The 22072-nt window shown below is 43.7% G+C and overlaps 1 protein-coding gene across 2 annotated transcripts in view; it reads right to left on the bottom strand.

Moving 5' to 3' along the window:
- The window catches only part of CORO2A (coronin 2A), a 154129-nt gene that overhangs the window by 63954 nt on the left and 68103 nt on the right, over positions 1-22072 (bottom strand). For both annotated transcript variants that reach the window (XM_083179611.1, XM_083179616.1), the window contains exon 2: positions 16728-16928. In XM_083179611.1, coding sequence (XP_083035737.1) covers positions 16728-16928 — 201 coding nt within the window. The remainder of the gene's footprint in view (positions 1-16727; positions 16929-22072) is intronic.

Below are 22072 nucleotides of genomic sequence, written 5' to 3'. Positions count from 1 at the left end.
GCACATCACCACGTGATCCTGCGCATGCACAGTGATAGCATTTCCGTATAGTGCTTTATGGCGGTACGGGGTACTGGCAGAATATATCTTAGCGGTACGCCGTACCACCCCGTTCCGCCAAACTTACAGGCCTGAGAGAGAGAGAAAGAGAGAGGTATTGTGGTACCCCCATGGACTGGGGCATGAAGGGTTACCTGGAGCAGAAGGGGTTAACAGACCCAGCAGTGCCCCAGCTCCCTTTCACGTGAAAGGAGCCTGCCATGCTCCTGATTGGCTGGCTGGGGAGTGCGCCAAGAGAGGTCAGAGGTGATGAGTCTGCAGAGCTGTGCAGCGTGTAACATCAGGTACGCAGACCCCACTCCAGGGACGCTGCCTCTTGCCCCCTGTCACCCACCACCACAGTACATCAGGTCCCTTGCACCCGGGACACTGTTACTCAGAGCCGGCCTACCTCTAAGGACCTGTCTGCCGGGCCATTGCCACCCTTTACCCTCCTGTGCTTTGCTGCGCTCTAATAAAAAGTGCCTCCATAGGGTATTGAGGCATCAGGACCCCGCATACCCTGGCTACTCAACAATTATATTGCCCCAGCCGAAAGGAACCCTCCAACACCCCTCAAGCCCTGCTCCTAAACAGCCGCTTGCAGGGCCACTGACTCCATCGATATTACTGGCCGCTTGCAGAGCCATGGATCCCATCGCAGAGGCTATTGTTTTATTGAGGTTAGCCCTATATCTTTCCAACAGGGAGTTTGCCTAGGTAACAGGGGCTCGCCTGTCCCTCCTGTGAGGACCGTTAACCTTATTGGTCTATTGAGTAGTAGTGTGCACACTAAAATAGGGCCCTAATTCACTAGTGAGGACTTGTTCTTCATGGGACCTTTATTCACCCTCAGGAACTGTGTTGCATCTACAGTTTAACATGCTTATGTAAAAGGTGTAGCGCCACCTGCCGGACATTTTGTGGTAAAGCATTTTAGTTGCAGTAGAGTGTTTAAGTGACAGTCTTATCTTCATTGGTATCATTCTTTCTCAGATCATCTTCTTTAACTTCGTTCTATTGCAATATCTTTCTGAAGTCATTATGCAAAGTCATCTTATATGCAACAGGTGTATGTTGTTGTCTTTTGGTAAGAGATGGTAAATGACCACTGCAGCATGGCCATTGAGTATTACTGATGTGGTCATTGGCTACTCAATTCTGACAGGAATATTTACATGTCTTTTTCTTGTTTGATGTTTGCACAAATACTTGAATAGTATTGCAGCAATTGCACTACGTCTCCTATTAATAAATATTCATTGCTGCTAGCCGTGGTTTCCCTCTTTTCTTTGTGGGTCCTCCCCGGGGTGTCCTATCCCCTGCCTTCTGTGTCTTTTGTCAGCTAACAAGGGCCGTGAAGAAACCCAGAATCCACTGCTGTCACTCGATCCAGGTACGTCATTGTTCATTCCACCCTTTCAGGGGCTCCTGTCACAGAATGAGGGAAGAGAGAGAAGGGGAGATAGATTGGGAGAAAGGAGAAAGACCAGGTTTGCAAATACACTTCCCACATACTGTCACTGGTGAAGATGCAGGCTGCCACCAGTCACAGCATGTAGCACCTTGCTGATGCACATGGTGGCAGGCAGGATCCAGAAGTAGGTCCCCTCACACATAATCCATCTGGGTTAGGTTTAAATTCAAGTGGGCTAAGTGACAGTGACAGGGGAGGAGAGGGGGCGGAGAGAGGAGGAGCAAGGCCGGAATAAGGGACTCAAACGGACCCTCGCGGCCTCGCTTTGCTCACCACGCTTCAGGCACAGTGGCGAGTGAAAGGCAACCAGTGGTGGCATGGATAGTGAAGGAGCAAGCCCCTGGGCCTTGCTCCTCCCCCTGTGTGTGGAAGGTCCTTTAGCCCACTAGAATTTAGCAACTACAAATCCATCTGCTGCACCTACAGTGATGCAGGGTCTTGTACATTGTTCAGCACTGACTGTGGCAGCCATTACAATCAATCTAAGGTCCTCACAGCAAAGCAATGATTGAGCCATGAGCATCTAAGATTGATTGTAGGGTCTGTCACAGCCTGGATGAATAGAGTGCTGCTCAGTAATGTTAGCAGTTAATTGTTTATGGCCCAATCAGTCCCCTGTGCATCTGCCACTGACCCAATCCAGCAGCAAATGGGGGAGGAACAACTGAAGCCAGGGCTGCCATTAGGAATTCTGGGGCCCTGGACTGATTCAGTCCAGCCCCCCCCCCCCCCTCATCTCCCCCCTCCATTCACTTACCGCCCAACTCAAGCTTCTTCAATGCAGGACGCCGGTAGCCAATTAAAATGCTGCACCGGCTGGTGAGCCAATCAGACCTCATGTATCCGCAGCCGCTCTGATTGGCTAACGGTACACAAGCTCTGATTGGCTCAAAAGCTGGTGCAGCATTTTAATTATCCGCCGGCATCCTGCATTGAAGAAACAGGCAGCACAGCGAAGGCAGTCGAGGAAGGAGGGGTTGCGGTGGGTAAAATGAGCTGCCCAGGCCCTTCCAGAGGCCGGGGCCTGGGACAGCTGTACCCACAGCACCCCCCTGTTGGCAGCCCTGACTGAAGCTGCCAGCATGACGAGGTCTGTGAACTTCCTCAAATGCGTCCCTGACTAACATCAGCAGGTATGGGGGGGGGGAGGGGGCTGTACCCCCCTGAGCACCACCCTCAAAGTACCCCCTGAGCACCCCCCTTAATCTGGCTATGCTGTGCATGTGCACTATTGCATTACTCAAAGATTACTTTTTGAAGGCGGGCTATGCAAAAGACTTGAATAGTTCAGGGGGGAGGGGGTGCGATTCAATAGATCTACAGTAAAAAGATTGACAGTCAATTGACATCTAATAGGTCAACTCCAAATAGTTGACATGAAAAAGGTCAACAGCATCATGAGCTTGACAGGCACAAAAAAAAACGACATAAAAATGGTCATCAAAAAAATGGTCGGCACAAGGTTTTTTTCTGTCATTTTGTATGTTTCACTGTGGAAATGTGTACCTATCATGCCATGATGTGGGCAAGGTTACGATTCCCAATTATGGTCCACATGAATAGTAAATGGTGAAAAAGTAAATAAAGGATGAAAAATCCAAAACTTGTGTCAATCATTTTCATGTCAACCTTTTCAGCCCGTCAACCTTTTGAAAAGTCTACCTTTTATCTGACAAAATTTTGATATTTAACCACTTGGGGTGGACCTGTCTATCTTTTAATGTAGAGCTATCAATCAGAAAACCCACAGGCAGATGGCCTATATTAACTGGTATTAAGTTTTTGCATTCTTCATTAAGGATACCCCAACCCCCCAAGTTACACAACACATACACACACACACACACACACAAACACACACACATTTTGTCCAAACAGAGTCACAGAAACAATATAGATGCACAGTAGTGAAAATGGAAGGGTGTTCTTTGATTCTAACTAGGAGCTTACAAGATCGCTGAAAAGATGCATGAGCTATTACAACTTATGGGAGTGTTGCTTAAAATGTATTAACTGCACCTTACATAGGACTAGTGCAAGTTAGGTAGATGGTCTGTTTATAAATGCAACAGATAGCAATGCAGCATCTATAACTGCTGCCAGTGGGCATCTCAGTCCTTGCACATTTGGAAGCTTAGATGCGAACCAGGGTAGGGCTGTGCAGCTGCATTAGCATACACTCACGCATGTAACTGCAGCAAAAGAGAAAGGGCAGCCGCTACTATTCTAGACTAAGAATCAGGTCCATACTGGCATATCCACAAACACATATTCTACAAACAATTGTGTAAAGTAAAACCAGAGGTAGTGGCTGCCAATCATAAAATATGTGGACAAACAAGTTCACCCTGTCCCTCACCACACAACTGAGCCTAAAGGGGGTATTCAATGTCTGTCGAGCTCGTTATTTTTGGCGAGCTTTGTTGTTTTCTTGACGAGAGTTTGGTTTTTTATGAGGTCGCCTATTCATTGTCTAGTTTTCTCGACTTGTCGAGCAGAGCTCGCCTGATTTGGTTTTCGGTTTCCTCGACTGTCAAGTTGAACATTGGGTAAAATCTGTCCAGATAATCCCTGCATCTTACTCAATGTCAGAGTACACCTGACCTCAACTGTTTGAAATCACTCTTCCCTCAAAATTAACTCGACAATTCTTTCTGTCGTGACAGAGTTTCTCTTGTTGCATGTGCAAAAATTGTGTTAAGTGTATATGCAGGATTCCCTAATGTTTGTAACTTGACTTCTGTCTTTGTGATATTTTGCTAAATATTCCTCTTTTGTTTCATTTTACATTTGCTCCATGTTTATATGGTATGCTTTATTCCATTGTCAGCATCAGTTTCCAGCTTGTATTATTGTGCATTTGTTTAAATTATTCCATTTGCCATATAAAAATTATTAACTTTTTTCTGCTCACCTTTCATGTTCACTGTGCTAGATTTTGCCCATTGAAAGTCTTCTGTATACATGTCTATTTGTGTCTACTTCTGGTTTGACCAAAGACTTATGTTTAGGTCACTTGTATCCATGCTGGGGCAGAATTACCCAGGATTCAACGTATGTTGTTGCCATTGTTTTGTTTACTTCTCCCACAATGCACTCTGTTTACCTCAGCGCTCTCACTCCTGTACTGAGACTTCAGGGAGATACCAGCATTGTGCAGTCTGCTGATTTGGAAATTGTTTTTATAAGAGAATTTTAACAAGATATTTACTTTTTTATCATTGATTACAAAAATGGAGGCCTATATCTGACACAATTTCCACTTTCCTCTCTAGGGGAGAACTCGACTTGTCAAGTTAAATTTTCAGTCAAGCAAAATGAGAAAAATAAATGCAAATGTTTGAAAATTCGGACTGTGACTGGTGGGATTGAAATTATAGTTTGAATAGGCGAGAACTCGACTTGTCGAGCTAAAGTTTCATGTCGAGCAAAACGAAAAAAAAAAAAAATGCTTGACAATTCGGACTGTTACTGGTGGGATTGAATACCCCCCTAAGGGTGACTTATAAGCACAATATACTTCATTTAATATTCTTAACCCCTTCCCGACATTTGACGTACATTTACGTCATGGTCGGGAAGTACTTCCCGACACATGGCATAAATGTACGTCATGCCATTTAACTGCCACCGCGTCTATAGACGCAGTGACAGTTTAAACATGTCTGCTGTCCCTGACAGCAGACATGTCCCTGCATGCCCAGGGGGGGCTGCGATGCGGCCCCCCCGTCGGCGATCGCTGTGATTGGCTGTTCAGTGTGAACAGCCATTCACAGCGTTTTCTGTGTCACCGGCGAATAACGTTCGCCGGTGACACAGGGATCGGAGGTGATTGGTGCTGTAAAGTACAGCACCAATCACCGCGGGGTGTAAGGGTGACACTGGTGTCACCCCACCTCACCCCGCCCGCCCCCAAAGGCCGTGATTGGTTCGTCGGACCGACGAACCAATCACAGCCATGGAGGGGGGTTTAAACTAACGGTGACTGCACTGCAGACGCCATTCCGGTCTGGAATTGCATGCAGTGCGGTCACCGTGCCTAGCTGCCGCAGTATACTGACCTGAACCTTGCAAAATACTTACCTGATCACTGCCTGGATCTTGCTACTTCTTGTGACTTCCTGTGCTGTGTTGTGCTGTGTTGTGCTGCTGCAGTGTCATCGAGATATAGATAGATAGAGAGATAGAGAGAGAGAGATAGAGAGAGATAGAGAGGGCTAGTGACAGAGAGTGCTATATTTTGTGCTGCTGCAGTGTGATAGAGTTATAGATAGAGAGATAGAGAGAGATAGAGAGATAGTGACAGATTGTGCTATATATTTTTTATATAACTGACTGCTGCCCCCCCTTTTGTGCTGATCAGTATAAATTAACTGATCAGCAACTTTTTGGGGGCGCAGGTTTTTTTTTTTATATATATATACCTGTCAGTGCTGCTGCTGCAGTGTCATAGAGTGATAGATAGTGAGAGATAGAGAGATAGAGAGAGATAGTGACAGAGAGTGATAGAGACTGCTATATTTTGTGTCTGCTGCCCCCCTTTTGTGCACCCCCAGCAACTTTTTGGGGGTGCAGGGGTTATTTTTCATATATATAACTGTCAGTGCTGCTGCTGCAGTGTCATAGAGTGATAGATAGTGAGAGATAGAGAGATAGAGAGAGATAGTGACAGAGAGTGATAGAGAATGCTATATTTTGTGTCTGCTGCCCCCGCCTTTTGTGCTGATCACTATATCTGAGGTGATCAGCAACTTTTTGGGGGTGCAGAGGTTTTTTTTTTTTATATATACCTGTCAGTTGCTGCCAGTTGCACTGTCAGTTGCACCAAAGGTTGTGCACCTGCTGCCCCTCACTGGTAATCAGTGTCGCATCACTGATCACCTTTTTTTTTTTTTGAGGGTGCTGTGGGGTCTTTTTTTAATTTTTTTTTTACACACACTGTGATTTTGTGGGTGTCCTGTGGCCACTGTGCGCTGATCAGTGACGTACATCACTGATCAGCTTTTTCGGCACAGGGTTGATCTATTTTTTTTTTTTTTATCAAATTCCTGTTGCCTTTAAGCGCTGTTCAGTGACGGACGTTACTGACCAACATCTGTGCTCAATTTTTGGCGCAGGACCTTTTTTTTTTTTTTTTTTTTTAACCCCTTCAATTTTTTTTTTTTTTAACCCCTTCAATTTTTTTTTTTTTTTTATTGGGATCAAATTCCTGTATAAAGTATTTTTTTTTTCTGCACTACATACACACTACACACTACATACCCCCCGGGTTGAAATAAAGTTTGTACCCCCCCCTACACTATACACGTGTTGAAACATTTCACTACCAGTAACACAAAAATAAAAATGGCATCCCAAATGTCATCCCAGTCATCCAGAAGAATGTATTCAGCGGAGGAGGCATATGCCATGCTTGCCTCTGACTCTGACACAGCCAGTGAGGCAAGCGTGGAATTTGAAGGATTCGTCTTAAGCTCCTCTTCCTCCTCTGGTGATGAGGGACCCCCTCAAAGACGCCCCCGTAGAGCAGCTGAGACCCCCCCCCCCAATAATTGATCTCGTATGGACCCCACCACCAGACAATTTTGAGCCCCAGGTTCCTGAGTTTTTGGCCATGCCAGGAATCCAATTTGATTCCACAGGTCTCAGAGAAATTGACTTTTTCAAATTATTTTTCTCTGATGATTTTATAAATTTAATGGTGGACCAAACTAATTTATATGCCCAGCAGTTTATTGCTCAAAACCCCACGTTATCATTTGCTAGGTGGACCCCTGTAGATGCAGTAGAGATGATGACGTTTTGGGGTCTGGTGTTTCATATGGGCATAGTAAAAAAGCCAGAAATTAGGCAATATTGGAGTACAGATGTTCTGTACAGCACCCCATTTTACCGTATGGCCATGACTCGGGCTCGTTTTGAGATGATCCTTAAATTTTTGCATTACAACGATAATGCACAGTGCCCACCCAGAGATGATCCCACCTTTGACCGGCTATTCAAAGTCAGGCCGGTCATTGATCATTTCAGTGCCAAATTTGCAGAGATGTACATCCCTGAAAAATTTATTTGTATTGACGAGTCCCTTATACATTTTAAAGGAAGGGTTAAATTCCGCCAGTACCTTCCCAGTAAGAGGGCAAGGTATGGCATAAAAATGTATAAGCTGTGTGAAAGCACCTCAGGGTACACCCACATGTTTAGGGTATATGAAGGGAAGGATTCAAGAATTGAACCGCCAGAATGCCCCCCCTCCCTCGTAGGTGTTAGTGGAAAAATTGTCTGGGATTTAGTGCACCCCTTCCTGGATAAAGGTTATCACCTCTATGTGGATAACTTTTACACTAGCATCCCCCTGTTTAAGGCCCTTGGTTCAAGAGGTACAGCAGCTTGCGGTACTGTGCGCAAGAACCAAAGAGGCCTCCCAAAAACGCACATTGCCCAAGTAATGAGAAGGGGTGAAAGCAGGGGAATATGCACCGAAAATATGTTGTTGGTCAAATATAAGGACAAGAGGGATGTCCTTATACTGACAACAATTCACGGAGACAGTACCACCTCCGTCCCTGTACGAGGTACCAGTACCCACACCTCAAAACCTAATTGTATCCTGGATTACAATAGGTACATGGGCGGAGTGGATCTTTCAGATCAGGTACTGAAGCCGTACAGTGCCCTGCGGAAAACAAAAATCTGGTACAAGAAGCTGGCCGTGTATATCATCCAGATGGCACTGTATAACGCTTACGTGCTATTCCGTTCTACCGGCCAGAGAGGGACATTTATGCACTTTCAAGAGGAAGTCATAAAGGGCCTAATATTTGGGAACCAGCAGGCAGAGGGCCCCAGTACTTCTAGTACTGGCCCCCGTATTGTACCAGGGCAGCATTTTCCTGATAAAATCCCCTCCACTGGAAAAAAGGGCAGGACACAAAAAAGGTGCAAAGTTTGCTATAAAAAGGGAATAAGAAAGCAAACTATTTTCCAGTGTGACACTTGCCCCGACAAACCCGGCCTATGTATAAAGGAGTGTTTTAAAATATACCACACATCTATGGATTATTAGGTTCATAATTTCACCGTGCTTCGGGGGTCTTGCTAATGCCACATAGCACCCACCATTCATTCCACCAGAATCTGAGCCGCAAAATCCAAAAATCACTCCTTCCCTTCTGAGTCCTGCCATGCACCCAACTGGTATTTTTTGGTCACATGTGAGGCATTGCCGTACTCGGGAGAAATTGGGGCACAGATTTTGGGGTGCTTTTTCTCCTTCATACCTTCTGAAAATGAAAAATTTTGAGCCAGAACTGCATTTTTGTGTAAAAAATGTAACTTTTCATTTTCACTGCCCAGTTGTATCAAAATTGGTGAAACCCCTGGGGGTTTGAAATGTACACTATACCCCTAGATGAATTCCCTGAGGGGTGTAGTTTGCAAAATGGGGTCACTTGTGGGGGGGTTCCACTGTATTGGTGCTTTGGGGGTCTTGCTAATGCGACATAGCACCCACCAACATTCCACCAGAATTTGTGCTGCAAAATCCAAATATCACTCCTTCCCTTCTGAGTCCTGCCACTTTTTGGTCACACATGAGGCATTGCCGTACTCGGGAGAAATTGGGGCACAGATTTTGGGGTGCTTTGTCTCCTTCATTCCTTGTGAAAATGAAAAATTTTGAGCCAGAACTGCATTTTTGTGTTAAAAAATTTAATTTTTAATTTGCACAGCCCAGTTGTATCAAAATTGGTGAAACCCCTGGGGGTATGAAATGTACACTATACCCCTAGATGAATTCCCTGAGGGGTGTAGTTTGCAAAATGGGGTCACTTGTGGGGGGGTTCCACTGTATTGGTGCTTTGGGGGTCTTGCTAATGCGACATAGAACCCACCAACATTCCACCAGAATTTGTGCTGCAAAATCCAAATATCACTCCTTCCCTTCTGAGTCCTGCCACTTTTTGGTCACACATGAGGCATTGCCGTATTTGGGAGAAATTGGGGCACAGATTTTGGGGTGCTTTGTCTCCTTCATTCCTTGTGAAAATAAAAAATTTTGAGCCAGAACTGCATTTTTGTGTTAAAAAATGTAATTTTTCATTTGCACAGCCCAGTTGTATCAAAATTGGTGAAACCCCTGGGGGTATGAAATGTACACTATACCCCTAGATGAATTCCCTGAGGGGTGTAGTTTGCAAAATGGGGTCACTTGTGGGGGGGTTCCACTGTATTGGTGCTTGGGGGGTCTTGCTAATGCGACATAGCACCCACCAGCATTCCACCAGAATCTGAGCTGCAAAATCCAAAAATCACTCCTTCCCTTCTGAGTCCTGCCATGCACCTAAATGGTATTTTTTGGTCACATGTGAGGCATTGCCGTACTCGGGAGAAATTGGGGCACAGATTTTGGGGTGCTTTGTCTCCTTCATTCCTTGTGAAAATGAAAAATTTTGAGCCAGAACTGCATTTTTGTGTAAAAAATGTAATTTTTCATTTGCACAGCCCAGTTGTATCAAAATTGGTGAAACCCCTGGGGGTATGAAATGTACACTATACCCCTAGATGAATTCCCTGAGGGGTGTAGTTTGCAAAATGGGGTCACTTGTGGGGGGTTCCACTGTATTGGTGTTTGGGGGGTCTTGCTAATGCGACATAGCACCCACCAACATTCCACCAGAATCTGAGCTGCAAAATCCCAAAATCACTCCTTCCCTTCTGAGTCCTGCCATGCACCCAAATGGTATTTTTTGGTCACATGTGAGGCATTGCCGTACTCGGGAGAAATTGGGGCACAGATTTTGAGGTGCTTTGTCTCCTTCATTCCTTGTGAAAATGAAAAATTTTGAGCCAGAACTGCATTTTTGTGTAAAAAATTTAATTTTTCATTTGCACAGCCCAGTTGTATCAAAATTGGTGAAACCCCTGGGGGTATGAAATGTACACTATACCCCTAGATGAATTCCCTGAGGGGTGTAGTTTGCAAAATGGGGTCACTTGTGGGGGGGTTCCACTGTATTGGTGCTTGGGGGGGTCTTGCTAATGCGACATAGCACCCACCAACATTCCACCAGAATCTGAGCTGCAAAATCCCAAAATCACTCCTTCCCTTCTGAGTCCTGCCATGCACCCAAATGGTATTTTTTGGTCACATGTGAGGCATTGCCGTACTCGGGAGAAATTGGGGCACAGATTTTGAGGTGCTTTGTCTCCTTCATTCCTTGTGAAAATGAAAAATTTTGAGCCAGAACTGCATTTTTGTGTAAAAAATGTAATTTTTCATTTGCACAGCCCAGTTGTATCAAAATTGGTGAAACCCCTGGGGGTATGAAATGTACACTATACCCCTAGATGAATTCCCTGAGGGGTGTAGTTTGCAAAATGGGGTCACTTGTGGGGGGGTTCCACTGTATTGGTGCTTGGGGGGTCTTGCTAATGCGACATAGCACCCACCAACATTCCACCAGAATCTGAGCTGCAAAATCCCAAAATCACTCCTTCCCTTCTGAGTCCTGCCATGCACCCAAATGGTATTTTTTGGTCACATGTGAGGCATTGCCGTACTTGGGAGAAATTGGGGCACAGATTTTGGGGTGCTTTGTTTCCTTCATTCCTTGTGAAAATGAAAACTTTTGAGCCAGAACTGCATTTTTGTGTAAAAAATTTAATTTTTCATTTTCACTGCCCAGTTGTACCACAATTGGTGAAACCCCTGGGGGTTTGAAATGTACACTATACCCCTAGATGAATTCCCTGAGGGGTGTAGTTTGCAAAATGGGGTCACTTGTGGGGGGGTTCCTAAATTTTAGCATCTTATGGTGCCTAGAAACCTACATGGTGCCTAAAAAATAATCTCATGAAAAGGAGGCTCCAAAATCAAGTAGGTGCTCCTTCTATTATGAAGCCTGTAGTTTGGTCAACGTGCACACTAGGGCCACATATAGGATATTTATGAAAACAAAAGAATTGGGGGAATCAATTTTTAGTCACATTTCTCTAGTAAAATCTACGGTGTTCCTTAGAAAAATGTATTAAAATTGCAAATCTGCAAAAAAAAAGAAATTTTGAAATTTCACCTACACTTTGTTTTAATTCCTGTGAAACACCTAAAGGGTTAACAAACTTCCAAAATGCTGTTTTGAATACTGTGAGGGGTGCAGTTTTTGAAATGGCATCATTTATGGGGGTGTCTCACATACAAGTCCCTCAAAGTCACATCAGAACTGAACTGGTCCCTAAAAAAATCAGTGTTTGAAATTTTCTTGAAAATTTGAGAATTTGCTATTCATATTGCAAGCCTCCTAGTGTCCAAAAAAATTAAAAGGAAGTTGAAATAATGATGGAAACATAAAGTAGACATATGGTCTATGTTAGTTATTAACTATTTTGAGTGGTATGATTATTTGTCTCACAAGCAGAAAATTTAACATTTTGCAAATTGCTAAATTTTCCATTTTTTTCCGACATTTTGGTATTTTTCACAAAAAAACACAGACTGTATCGACGAAAATTTACCACTAACTTGAAGTACAATGTGTCACGAAAAAACAATCTCAAAATCACTGGGATAAGTAAAAGCAAAAAAAAGTTATCCCCACTTAAGTGATACATGTCAGATTTGAAAAAAAGGGCTCTGTCAGGAAGGCAAAAACATGCTGTGTCAGGAAGGGGTTAATTAATTTCTCAATTAGAAACTTTTGTCCTAGGAGTGCCGTGAAAAATACTGATACTCCAGGGTGCTGTGATTCAAATAATGTTTGGCAAGCCCGGCATGCGGGGCAGTACAGATGGTGTAATGGTTCGCATTACTGCCTCACAGCACTGAGGTCATGGGTTCAATTCCCACCATGGCCCTAACTGTGTGGAGTTTGTATATTCTCCCATACTTGCGTGGGTTTCCTCCGGGTACGACTGTTTCCTCCCACAATCCAAAAATATACTGGTAGGTCAATTGGCTTCCAACAAAATTAACCCTAGAATGACTGTGTGTGCGTGTACATGTGGTAGGGAATATAGATCGTAAGCTCCACTGGGGAAGGGACAGATGTGAATGTTCAACTATTCTCTGTAAAGCGCTTCAGAATATGTGTGCGCTATATAAGAAACTGTTAATAAATAAATATAAATACAAATAATTATACCTAAACAGGCAAAAATGATGTAGCCACTACATCTAAATCATACTGGTAATAATGACCATGAACAAAGCTTTCTTTTCATAAACAGTAAATCTTAGACCACATAAATTCTACGCTTCCAAGTCATAGTAAACTTCTATTAGTGGCAAGGTACCATAATTCTGTCATTATAATGTTACGATGACAAGCAGACCCACAGCGTGGCAAGCAGATTGTGGAAACATTACAACTACTAACGGTCATACAGTATTTCATCTTCCTCTGTATTTTACAATTAAGTCATCATGAAACGTTAACAACTGAGAAGCCCGAGGCAATTTTGTTAATGGAGATTTGTTGAATTATTTACTTACAAAGTCAGTTATACATTGCATAAATCACAGGTATACACGAATATTGCAATGACATTTGCATTAGACCTGTTTAGTACAGAGTAAAACCAATATATTTGAATAAAAAGTCCACAGTTACAATAGTAACGTCAAGTGATTACACAAATGCTCAACAAGCTTAACCATTTGCATTTCAGCAATCTTCCAAAATATGGGAGAGAAAGAAAGGGGACATAGTGAGTTTAAAGGAAATAACCTATAACTCAGTCCAAATTAATTATAAAGAAACCAACTACCATGAAAATGTCCATGGGCTCCATCTCCAAGAGAATGAACAGGTTGGTGGTGCTCCCCTGAGTCAGAAAGAAGTTACACAGAAACAGTAGAGAAAGATGACTTATAAAATGGCGGTTTATAAAAGTGGAACAGACATGACAGACCATACAGTGCTAGTGTTCATTCTAGCACCCGCCATCTTCGAAAACCCATGTAGTTCCTCTTCCCTGCCTGGGGTGTCGCTGTCTGCAGGTAGTGCTTCTAGCACAGTGTGTTCTGTGATTTGCACTGATATGCAAACCAGACCTGTGCTAGAAACACCACAGCAGACAACGACGCCCCAGGCAAGGAAGAGAAACTACATGAGTTTTCAAAGATGGCGGGTGCTAGAATGAACACTAAGTACATACATATGCTCATGTATATACAAGTGCACATACATGTTTGGGGAATAGTAATTAAAAGGAATACATAGAATATATAGACACACAGACATATAATAATGAATTAGTAGCACCCTGTGCCTACAGCATGGTAAAGTCTAAATAGTGACTCTTTCACAGGCACAATTGACACACAGAAGTGAACAAGCCACAGCCAGGGGGAAACGTGTCTTCTGAATAGCGGGTATCCAGATCTGTGACACTGAGAAACCACAGGTAGACTTACCGAAAGTGAGAGACCAGCGGCACCCTACAGTGTGTCGGGCGGCAAAACCTAGTGCCTCTACATTCTGGCTGAGACCTCTCCGTGGGAGGATTGATACATAAAAAAATGGCATATGCTAAACTACTATTGGCGTAAACAAAAAATAAAGTACTAATATTTAATATTTGGCCAAGATGGGATTAAAAGAACAATATTTTTTTTTTTCCTATGCTCAATATGCTGTTCCTTTGACAGAAAGTGTCAATGATATTTGATCATATGTCTGTATCATGTAGCAGGGTGGATAAAGCAGATCACATGAAGTCAGAGCAGAACTTTGTAGATTACCAGGGATTTCACACTTCCTACTTTAAACAGTTTAGGTTTATTTATTTATTAACAGTTTCTTATATAGCACATACATATTCCGCAGATCTTTACAGAGAATATTAGAAAACTCCCTGCCCCAGTGGAGCTTACAATCTATATTCCCTACCACATGTACATGCACACACAGACATTCTAGGGTTAATTTTTTTGTTGGAAGCCAATTAACCTATCTGTATATTTTTGGATTGTAAGAGGAAACCGAAGTACCCGGAGTAAACCCACTCAAGCACGGGCATAATATACAAAATCTGCACAGTTAGAGCCACGGTGGGGATCGAACCCATGACCTCAGCGCTGTGAGGCAGTAATGCTAACCATTACACCATCTGTGCTGCGCATGTTAGATGTGTTTATTTTATGGGTGCCTATATATGTATACCACAGCTCCCTGTACTCAGCAACTGCACATGTGTAGATTTACATTTATGGGGGGGGGACGTACTGAAATGTATAATTTATTTTAATTTATGTTACAGTGTTCCTGACTGAGCGATATCAAGTGTCCTGTAAAAAAGAATTTTAAAAATAATAGAAAGCCTGCATTTGCCCCTAAGCTTCTTGGGTAAAATTGTTGTTACTAGAAGCAAGCACTGCCAAGTACGGCTCCAGGTCTAAAAATTGGTAAATAAAAATAATGCACATTAACAATATGTATTCGTTATTATTTTTAGGATTATTTAATTTCATTACCACTTTTGGTGTCATTATAGGAGAGCAAATTGAATTTTGGGTACTCTTTACCTAGCACGGCGCCCATCGCGACCATCGCGACCATCGCATGCACTAAAAAACGGGTGCGATGCGATGCCCGCGATTTTCCATAGGGACCAATGTTAAAAATCAGATTGGTCGCGATTTTAGTGTTAAAAGTCAGATTGGTCGCGATTTTTACATAGGAATCAATGTTAAATGGGCCACAGAGCCCTAATAGTCCCCCTGAAGTGTGAAATGGCCCCCACAATTTTTAACGCCACCCCACGATCAACGTGAACCCGAAGCGTGGCGAGCGCAGCGAGCCCGCGAGGGGCGGCGGTACGCGTCCTCCGACCTTTTCATACCCCCACTATCCACGTCGGCGTGGAGTTGAGAATAGAATAGTGTGGCGAGCGCAGCGAGCCACCGAGCCCGAAGCGTGGCGAGCGCAGCGAGCCCCGCGAGGGGACGCGGATACCTTCACAGGTAAACGCGTCCCCTCGCGGGCTTCACAGGTGTCCGCGTCGCCACGGACACCTGTGAAGCCCATGAGGGGACGCGTATAACTGTGAAGGTATCCGCGTCCCCTCGCCACGCTTCGGGCTCGGTGGCTCGCTGCGCTCGCCACACTATTCTATTCTCAACTCCACGCCGACGTGGATAGTGGGGGTATGAAAAGGTCGGAGGACGCGTACCGCCGCCCCTCGCGGGCTCGCTGCGCTCGCCACGCTTCGGGTTCACGTTGATCGTGGGGTGGCGTTAAAAATTGTGGGGGCCATTTCACACTTCAGGGGGACTATTAGGGCTCTGTGGCCCATTTAACATTGTTTCCTATGTAAAAATCGCGGGCATTGAGCCAATTAACGCTAAAATCGCGACCAATCTGACTTTTAACATTGATCCCTATGGGAAAATCGCGGGCATCGCGAGCATCGCGTCGCACCCGTTTTTGATTTACCCGCGATGCCCGCGATGCCCGCGATTTTTTACCCCCGACGCCCGCGATTGTAATCGCGGGCGCCGTGCTAGGTAAAGAGTACCGAATTTTGTATTATTTACACCTGAGCTACTCCTGTTTTTTTGGGCATAAGCAAGGTGCACTAGATCAGCCTCAGTATTATTGCAATCTCCATGTACATTTAAGTTATAATGGGCAATTATTGTAATTTTATATATATATATTAGCACTGGGAGTACCATCCTCTGGGTGTTTCACTCTCAGGGGAGAACATTTTCAATCATCAAGTGGATAAAACTATACAGCTGGGTTCACGTTAGATGATTTTTTAAATGATTTAACCTTTTGAGCTAAAACAGAAAGATAAATCGTCCATATCGTCTTGCGTTACAGCACTATTGCATGCATCAGTCATTGCATCTTCCCATGTGCTGTACATGCGGGCCAATCGGATGATATCATCAACAATTTTCTTACCGTTAATGACCAAATGACGCACAATATAATGTGAGGTCGTTTGTAAGATTGCATATTGTGTATGTATTATATTGTTTTTTTCAGGAGGTCAAGGGAAATCGGGATGTGTACCCCGATTTAGGCATTGGAATGAAAATGGAAATAATGACCATTCTTTTTTTTTTTTCTTTAGGTGTAAAGTAGCAGCTTTGTCACATTGCAAATAATAAATATACCCCTTAAAATGTAAGTGTACATAAATAGGCGAATAATTGTATGAGCAAGAGAACAGATCAGAATTTAAATCTCTAGATGGGTCATACCTGTTGTATGGGTATAACGATGAATGCTCCACCGCCAGCGCACTCTGTCACCACAGCAATAAAAATTGGATTTACAGCACAAAAATGGTTGTCATGAACGCTTCTTGTAATAGGCACATTATCATAGCAGTTCTCCTTGTTTGCAGGCTTACCAAAAACATGACGATACTTTGAGGTTCGATACTGAGACTGCCATGACATCTGTATAAAAAATAACAAAAAAAGAGTTACAAAAATGGACATAAAACTGAAAAGGATACAGAAGCAATAAAAAAAATATTTGTTTAATATTAGATAGTAATAAATAGGGTAGCAGAACAAACAGTCCTCTGTATGACTAATTAAATCACACAAATATTGTTAAATATCCTGCATTGCTTAGATTCTAATTTCTTATTGGACAAAGGACTTGTCACTAGAATAAAAGTATGTCACACTACTTTTCTATCTCCTTGCTTAGTACAATAGATTTATCTCTATGGCAACAGAAAACGAAATAACATGGTGCACATGTTTTCTCCACATGAGTTAATACTATTTTTACTGATAATTATCTATTTTGAAGAGAAAGGGGGAGGAGATAACACTACGGGGGAAATTTACTAAAGGCAATTTGTAAAAAATAGGTGTATTTGTATCCAGAAATACACTTATTTTTGACATTTACTATCCTGAAAATACGGCAATTCGTATTCGTATTGATAGCACATCAATACGAATAGCCGTATTTTTGGGATAGTAAATGTCAAAAAATAAGTGTATTTCTGGATACAAATACACCTATTTTTTTTTTACAAATTTCCTTTAGTAAATTTCCCCCTACTTGTCTGGTTAACATGTTATCTCCCATAATCATTTTCAATAAATTAACTTAAAGGCCCCCATACATACATATGTGATTTGGGCACAATTTAACCTGATTCGGATGAATCGGGCCGTGAAATCGGCCCAAATTGCACTTGTAGACACCCTGTCAAATCCGATGTGCGGTCCCGTGAGCATTGGATCGGAGTCGGGAGGTCGGACGGGCTGAACATAAGATTTGCTAAATCTTATGTGCAGCCCGGAGCCGTGTGGGGGATGGCAGCAGGCGGGGGATGCCGGCTAATAGACAGCCGTGCGGAGGGAACAGGGGGAGGCGGCGTAGGTGAGGAAGCTGTTGCCCGCCAACTCACAGTGCCAGCAGGAGCAGGGCACCCGGCGCCGGGCAGGAGAAGACGCTGGCTGCCGGGAGGAGCAGAGCACTTGACAAAAAAAAAAGCCCATACAGATGAATCAATGGCTTCCTATTCATCTGGGCTTTTTATTTATTTTTTTCAAGTGTTCTGCTGTCTGCTCCTGCCCGGATACAGGATACACGCACGAGCAACCCCAATGCGTATTTCTGCTTATACCACCCATAGGTTTCTAACGGACTCGTTTTGGGCACTTTACCAGAGAAAAGAAATTGCAATAAATTAAATCTGCCCCTTAAGGTTCATATAGGCTGGATCAATTTTTTTTTAAACAATATCGTTCATTTTGGCACTTTCACAACAATATATTTTCAAATATCACCCAGTGTGTACGCTATGAATGATGCGCACTCCTGTGTGTCATTACAGTTCCCAGCATCTATGTCATATGTTGATGACATATCATCAATGACTGCATGCTCAGCCATTACACTAAGTACTAGAGTGTTTGTATATGAAGAATAAACAACTCCATTATAAAATTGTAAATCTCATGTAATGATCTCTTGTAACCATAAGGCGTGGCCATGTAATAATGCAATCAAGCTGCATTCCTGAGATTCATTGTCAAATAAACATGACCTTCCAACAGTGACCGTTTTCTTTACCTATAGACATGCACTATGTAGTGCCACGCAGACAAAAAAAAAGAAAATGCATGTGACACTCATGAACACTAGCAATCTGAGCATCATTAGTATAAGACTTAGGGCAGTGTTCAAACCAGGATTCTGACGGTCGGAACGCCCCAACAGTCAGACTTCAGGCCCGTTTTCACCCAGCCCGACAAACTCGACAGCTGGAATTCAATTTTTCTGGTGTCATGACGTAAAGTGGGCGTGTCAGTGGACACGGCCGCGTCTAAAGGTGCCCGTACATGGTGTGATGGTGCTGTGCGATGCACACTCCCGTGGGCAACCCATCGCACAGCACATAAAGTCTGTGCAGCCCATGCTTTTAGTACTAGATTGCATCAAATCTAGTACAAAAAGAACGTTGCTGTAGCACATTGTATGCGTTTTGTACTAGATGCTATGCAATCTAGTACTAAAAGCACGTTGTTCATCTCACCGTGTATGGGCACCTTAACACTTTGTTGCTACTTATTATCAATATAACACTTTCTAACACACTTGTGCTGGCCTGGGGGATCCCATGCTCTGGACTTGGACCTTAGGATTGTTAGTGGCCCACCTGATGGAGGTCACCTGGCCATGGTAGGTAGACCCATATTTTTGGTCACAAATCATGCTCAAGGACCTCAATTTTACTCCATGTTAATGGAGATTTTATAATTGTTCTAGTTGCTAGTGTTTCTAGTGCTAAGTGTGCACTTGCAGTTTCTCTTTTCTCCTGTGTGGCACTGCAAGTCTCAGCCTGGTAGCACATCTTATCATGTGTAGAATTTGGGTGTGCAGACCATCCGCTCACCATATATTCTATATTGTGTACATGCGCACACTTGAAGACATAGACTCAATCAGCTTGCACTTCACACTTGCTCATGGGTGTTTTTAAATAGCACTGGTCCTAATATTTGCAGACTACATATTGGAATATGCTCTATAAATGGGAAGTCCTGGATAAATTCTGGTATTAGGAATGGATTTGTGGCATGGGCCTTTCTGGTTTGGTGTGACAGGGCTGCTTAAGGGCATCATTATTGTAACACTTAATATAACACTTATAGCAATTAAACGGTTTCTTTACTAATGTAAACTTTAAGCACCTTAATTACGGCTTCTCATCTATTTAAATCTCCTGTCGACCTAACTGCCATGTCATACTTTTGACCCTGTTGACCATGTTCATGTTGACCCAATGGGGTCAACCTATGTACTGTCAACCTAATGTGGGTTGACCCATTCATCCATACCCCAATTCACTGCCAAAGATATCTGGTCTGCTTAAGCAGGGGCTTTCCTTCTACTCCCTGCCCTCCAGTTCTTGTGTCACTCAGTCAGGGGCCAATTCAGACTGCGCACAAGTGGGTGCATTGCAAGTATGGTAATGAATGCAGATACTGCCTTGTATGAAGAGTTGTTCACATCTATGCTGAAGCACTGCACCACCCATCTGATTGTGGAAGTAGCCATTATCATATCAGCAGTAAACAGATCCTCTCGTGTAAAACAAAACATCATAGCTCACAATTGTGCTTACAAGATCAAGAACACTTTGCCTACAATCAATCACAACCCAGTTATGCCCATTGAGCTGCTAGTAGAGATGCACATGAGTTAGGTACAATTGGGAATCGCCCATAGTGGCAAATGCTCTACCATGATGCCGGGTAAGTGATAGAAGAGGCATCCGGAAAATGGAATTTTATACAATTCCGTATCCACCACTCAAACTTTAGCTCTATGTTCCTAATTCAAGATGTAGTTGGCATACAGATGCTAATGACGCCAGCAGTTGAAATACTGGTGCCACGATCCTGACACTAGTGAGAAGATCGGTGTCGGAATCCTGACTCCACTTGCAATTCCTATGCCAGAATCCTAACTGTTGGCACCCTGAATGCAAGTATGGAGGGGAGGGGGGGGGGGGGGGTAGGTTTTACACTACAGTGTGTGTGTGGGGGGGGGGGGGGGGTAGGTTGCAGGGAGGGAGAACAAAGGGGGCAGTCAGGGTTAGGCTGTGAGAGTAAGGCCGCGAGTAGGGAGGGTTATTATACTTACCTAGAGGATGTCGGGATTCTCAGCATTGGGTACTCATATAAATTATTGCCTTAGTGGAATGACATAGCTTGAAAGGAAAGTTTCCATGGTAACAATGATAAGAAAGCTCCAAGAGTGAGCATTGGAGTTTGAATATAATGTGTATTATCATGTATACAAATAATAATTTTTATACTTTATTAATAATGCACCACTGTCCTCTAAAGGGATTGACCACAAGAAAACAACACAGAGCAAGCAAACATAACACAGAATACAAAGCTGAGTCTTGACTCTTACCTAACTGTAAGAAAGCAAGCTCCACTTGGAAGACAAGAATGTATAGGAAAATAGAAATGATGTAGCAGACCAGTTCTGAGGCGGGGTTCTTTACATAATTCAACCCTGCCCTTCCATACTGACCTGTGATTCTCAGCCCACTAGGAAGTAAGAAGGGTGCAGGAGATCCACTTAGTATTCCGGGTGGAAGTATCCTGCACCTTCAAGAACAGAACGGAATGGGAAAAATTCTTTATACGACTAAGTGACCTAATCACGCAGCAATGGTTGTTGGTTAATTATATTGTTTGAAAATAGTAGTAGGGTAGAGGCAATTAAAACACAAATATTCCAGAATTTTATAAGTTTGTCTAAACAGGTGAGTTTTCAGGAAACATTTGATGTCTGGAAGCTACAGGAGAGTAACTGGTCCAAGTCTTGGGCAAAGAAAAGAGTTGAGAGATATTTTGAGACAAAGGAAGATAGGTCTATATATATATATATATATGCCCTCAAACAATATTGCTGAAGTCACAGCCCCAAGGGAGTAGGGTCTTGTTATGTTGTCCCCTAGGACTTTGGGAGGGACTGCAGGTTGGTAAAAGCAGGAGGTCAGGCGTGAGCCCGTAGCCGGGACCGCCGGTTAGGACGGCCACAGCGGATGCTACTCTGACTCTGTTGAGCCCCTGAGGCAGATGGTAAACCCCTGCAGAGCTAGGCTTCACCTGTGGCCACCGCGTCCGAAGGAGCGAGTTAAGCCCACTCCAACCCCGATGCAGCTAGGTCTTTAGGAAAGGACAAAGGGTAAACGATCGCCACAGGGTGCACAAAAGGACCACTAGCTACCGGGCCTAGCTGGAAGAAGACCCCTGACTGCCGGCACCTGGCCAAACCGGGATGCGACCGAGTCACAGACACAAGTGGACCAGAAGAGGAGTCCCAAGCAGGATACCACACAGGGGAGGCGACTACTCAAAACACAGAAAATCAAAGGGGCACTCCCTGCCTAAAAGATATAACAGATGACTAATGGGAGGTGGAATAAGAGAAAGAGGGATAGACCAGCTGGTGCAGATAATACTGTACCCACGGAGGGGCACGGCCACGGCGGGCCACCGAATACAAGGAAAAGAGACCATGGCTCCACAGGAGCACTTACGTGACCCAC

The sequence above is a fragment of the Crinia signifera genome, chromosome 1, assembly GCF_055691185.1.
Source record: "Crinia signifera chromosome 1, ASM5569118v1, whole genome shotgun sequence".
Lineage (NCBI taxonomy): Eukaryota > Metazoa > Chordata > Amphibia > Anura > Myobatrachidae > Crinia > Crinia signifera.
This window is presented reverse-complemented; position numbering and strand designations above follow the sequence as displayed.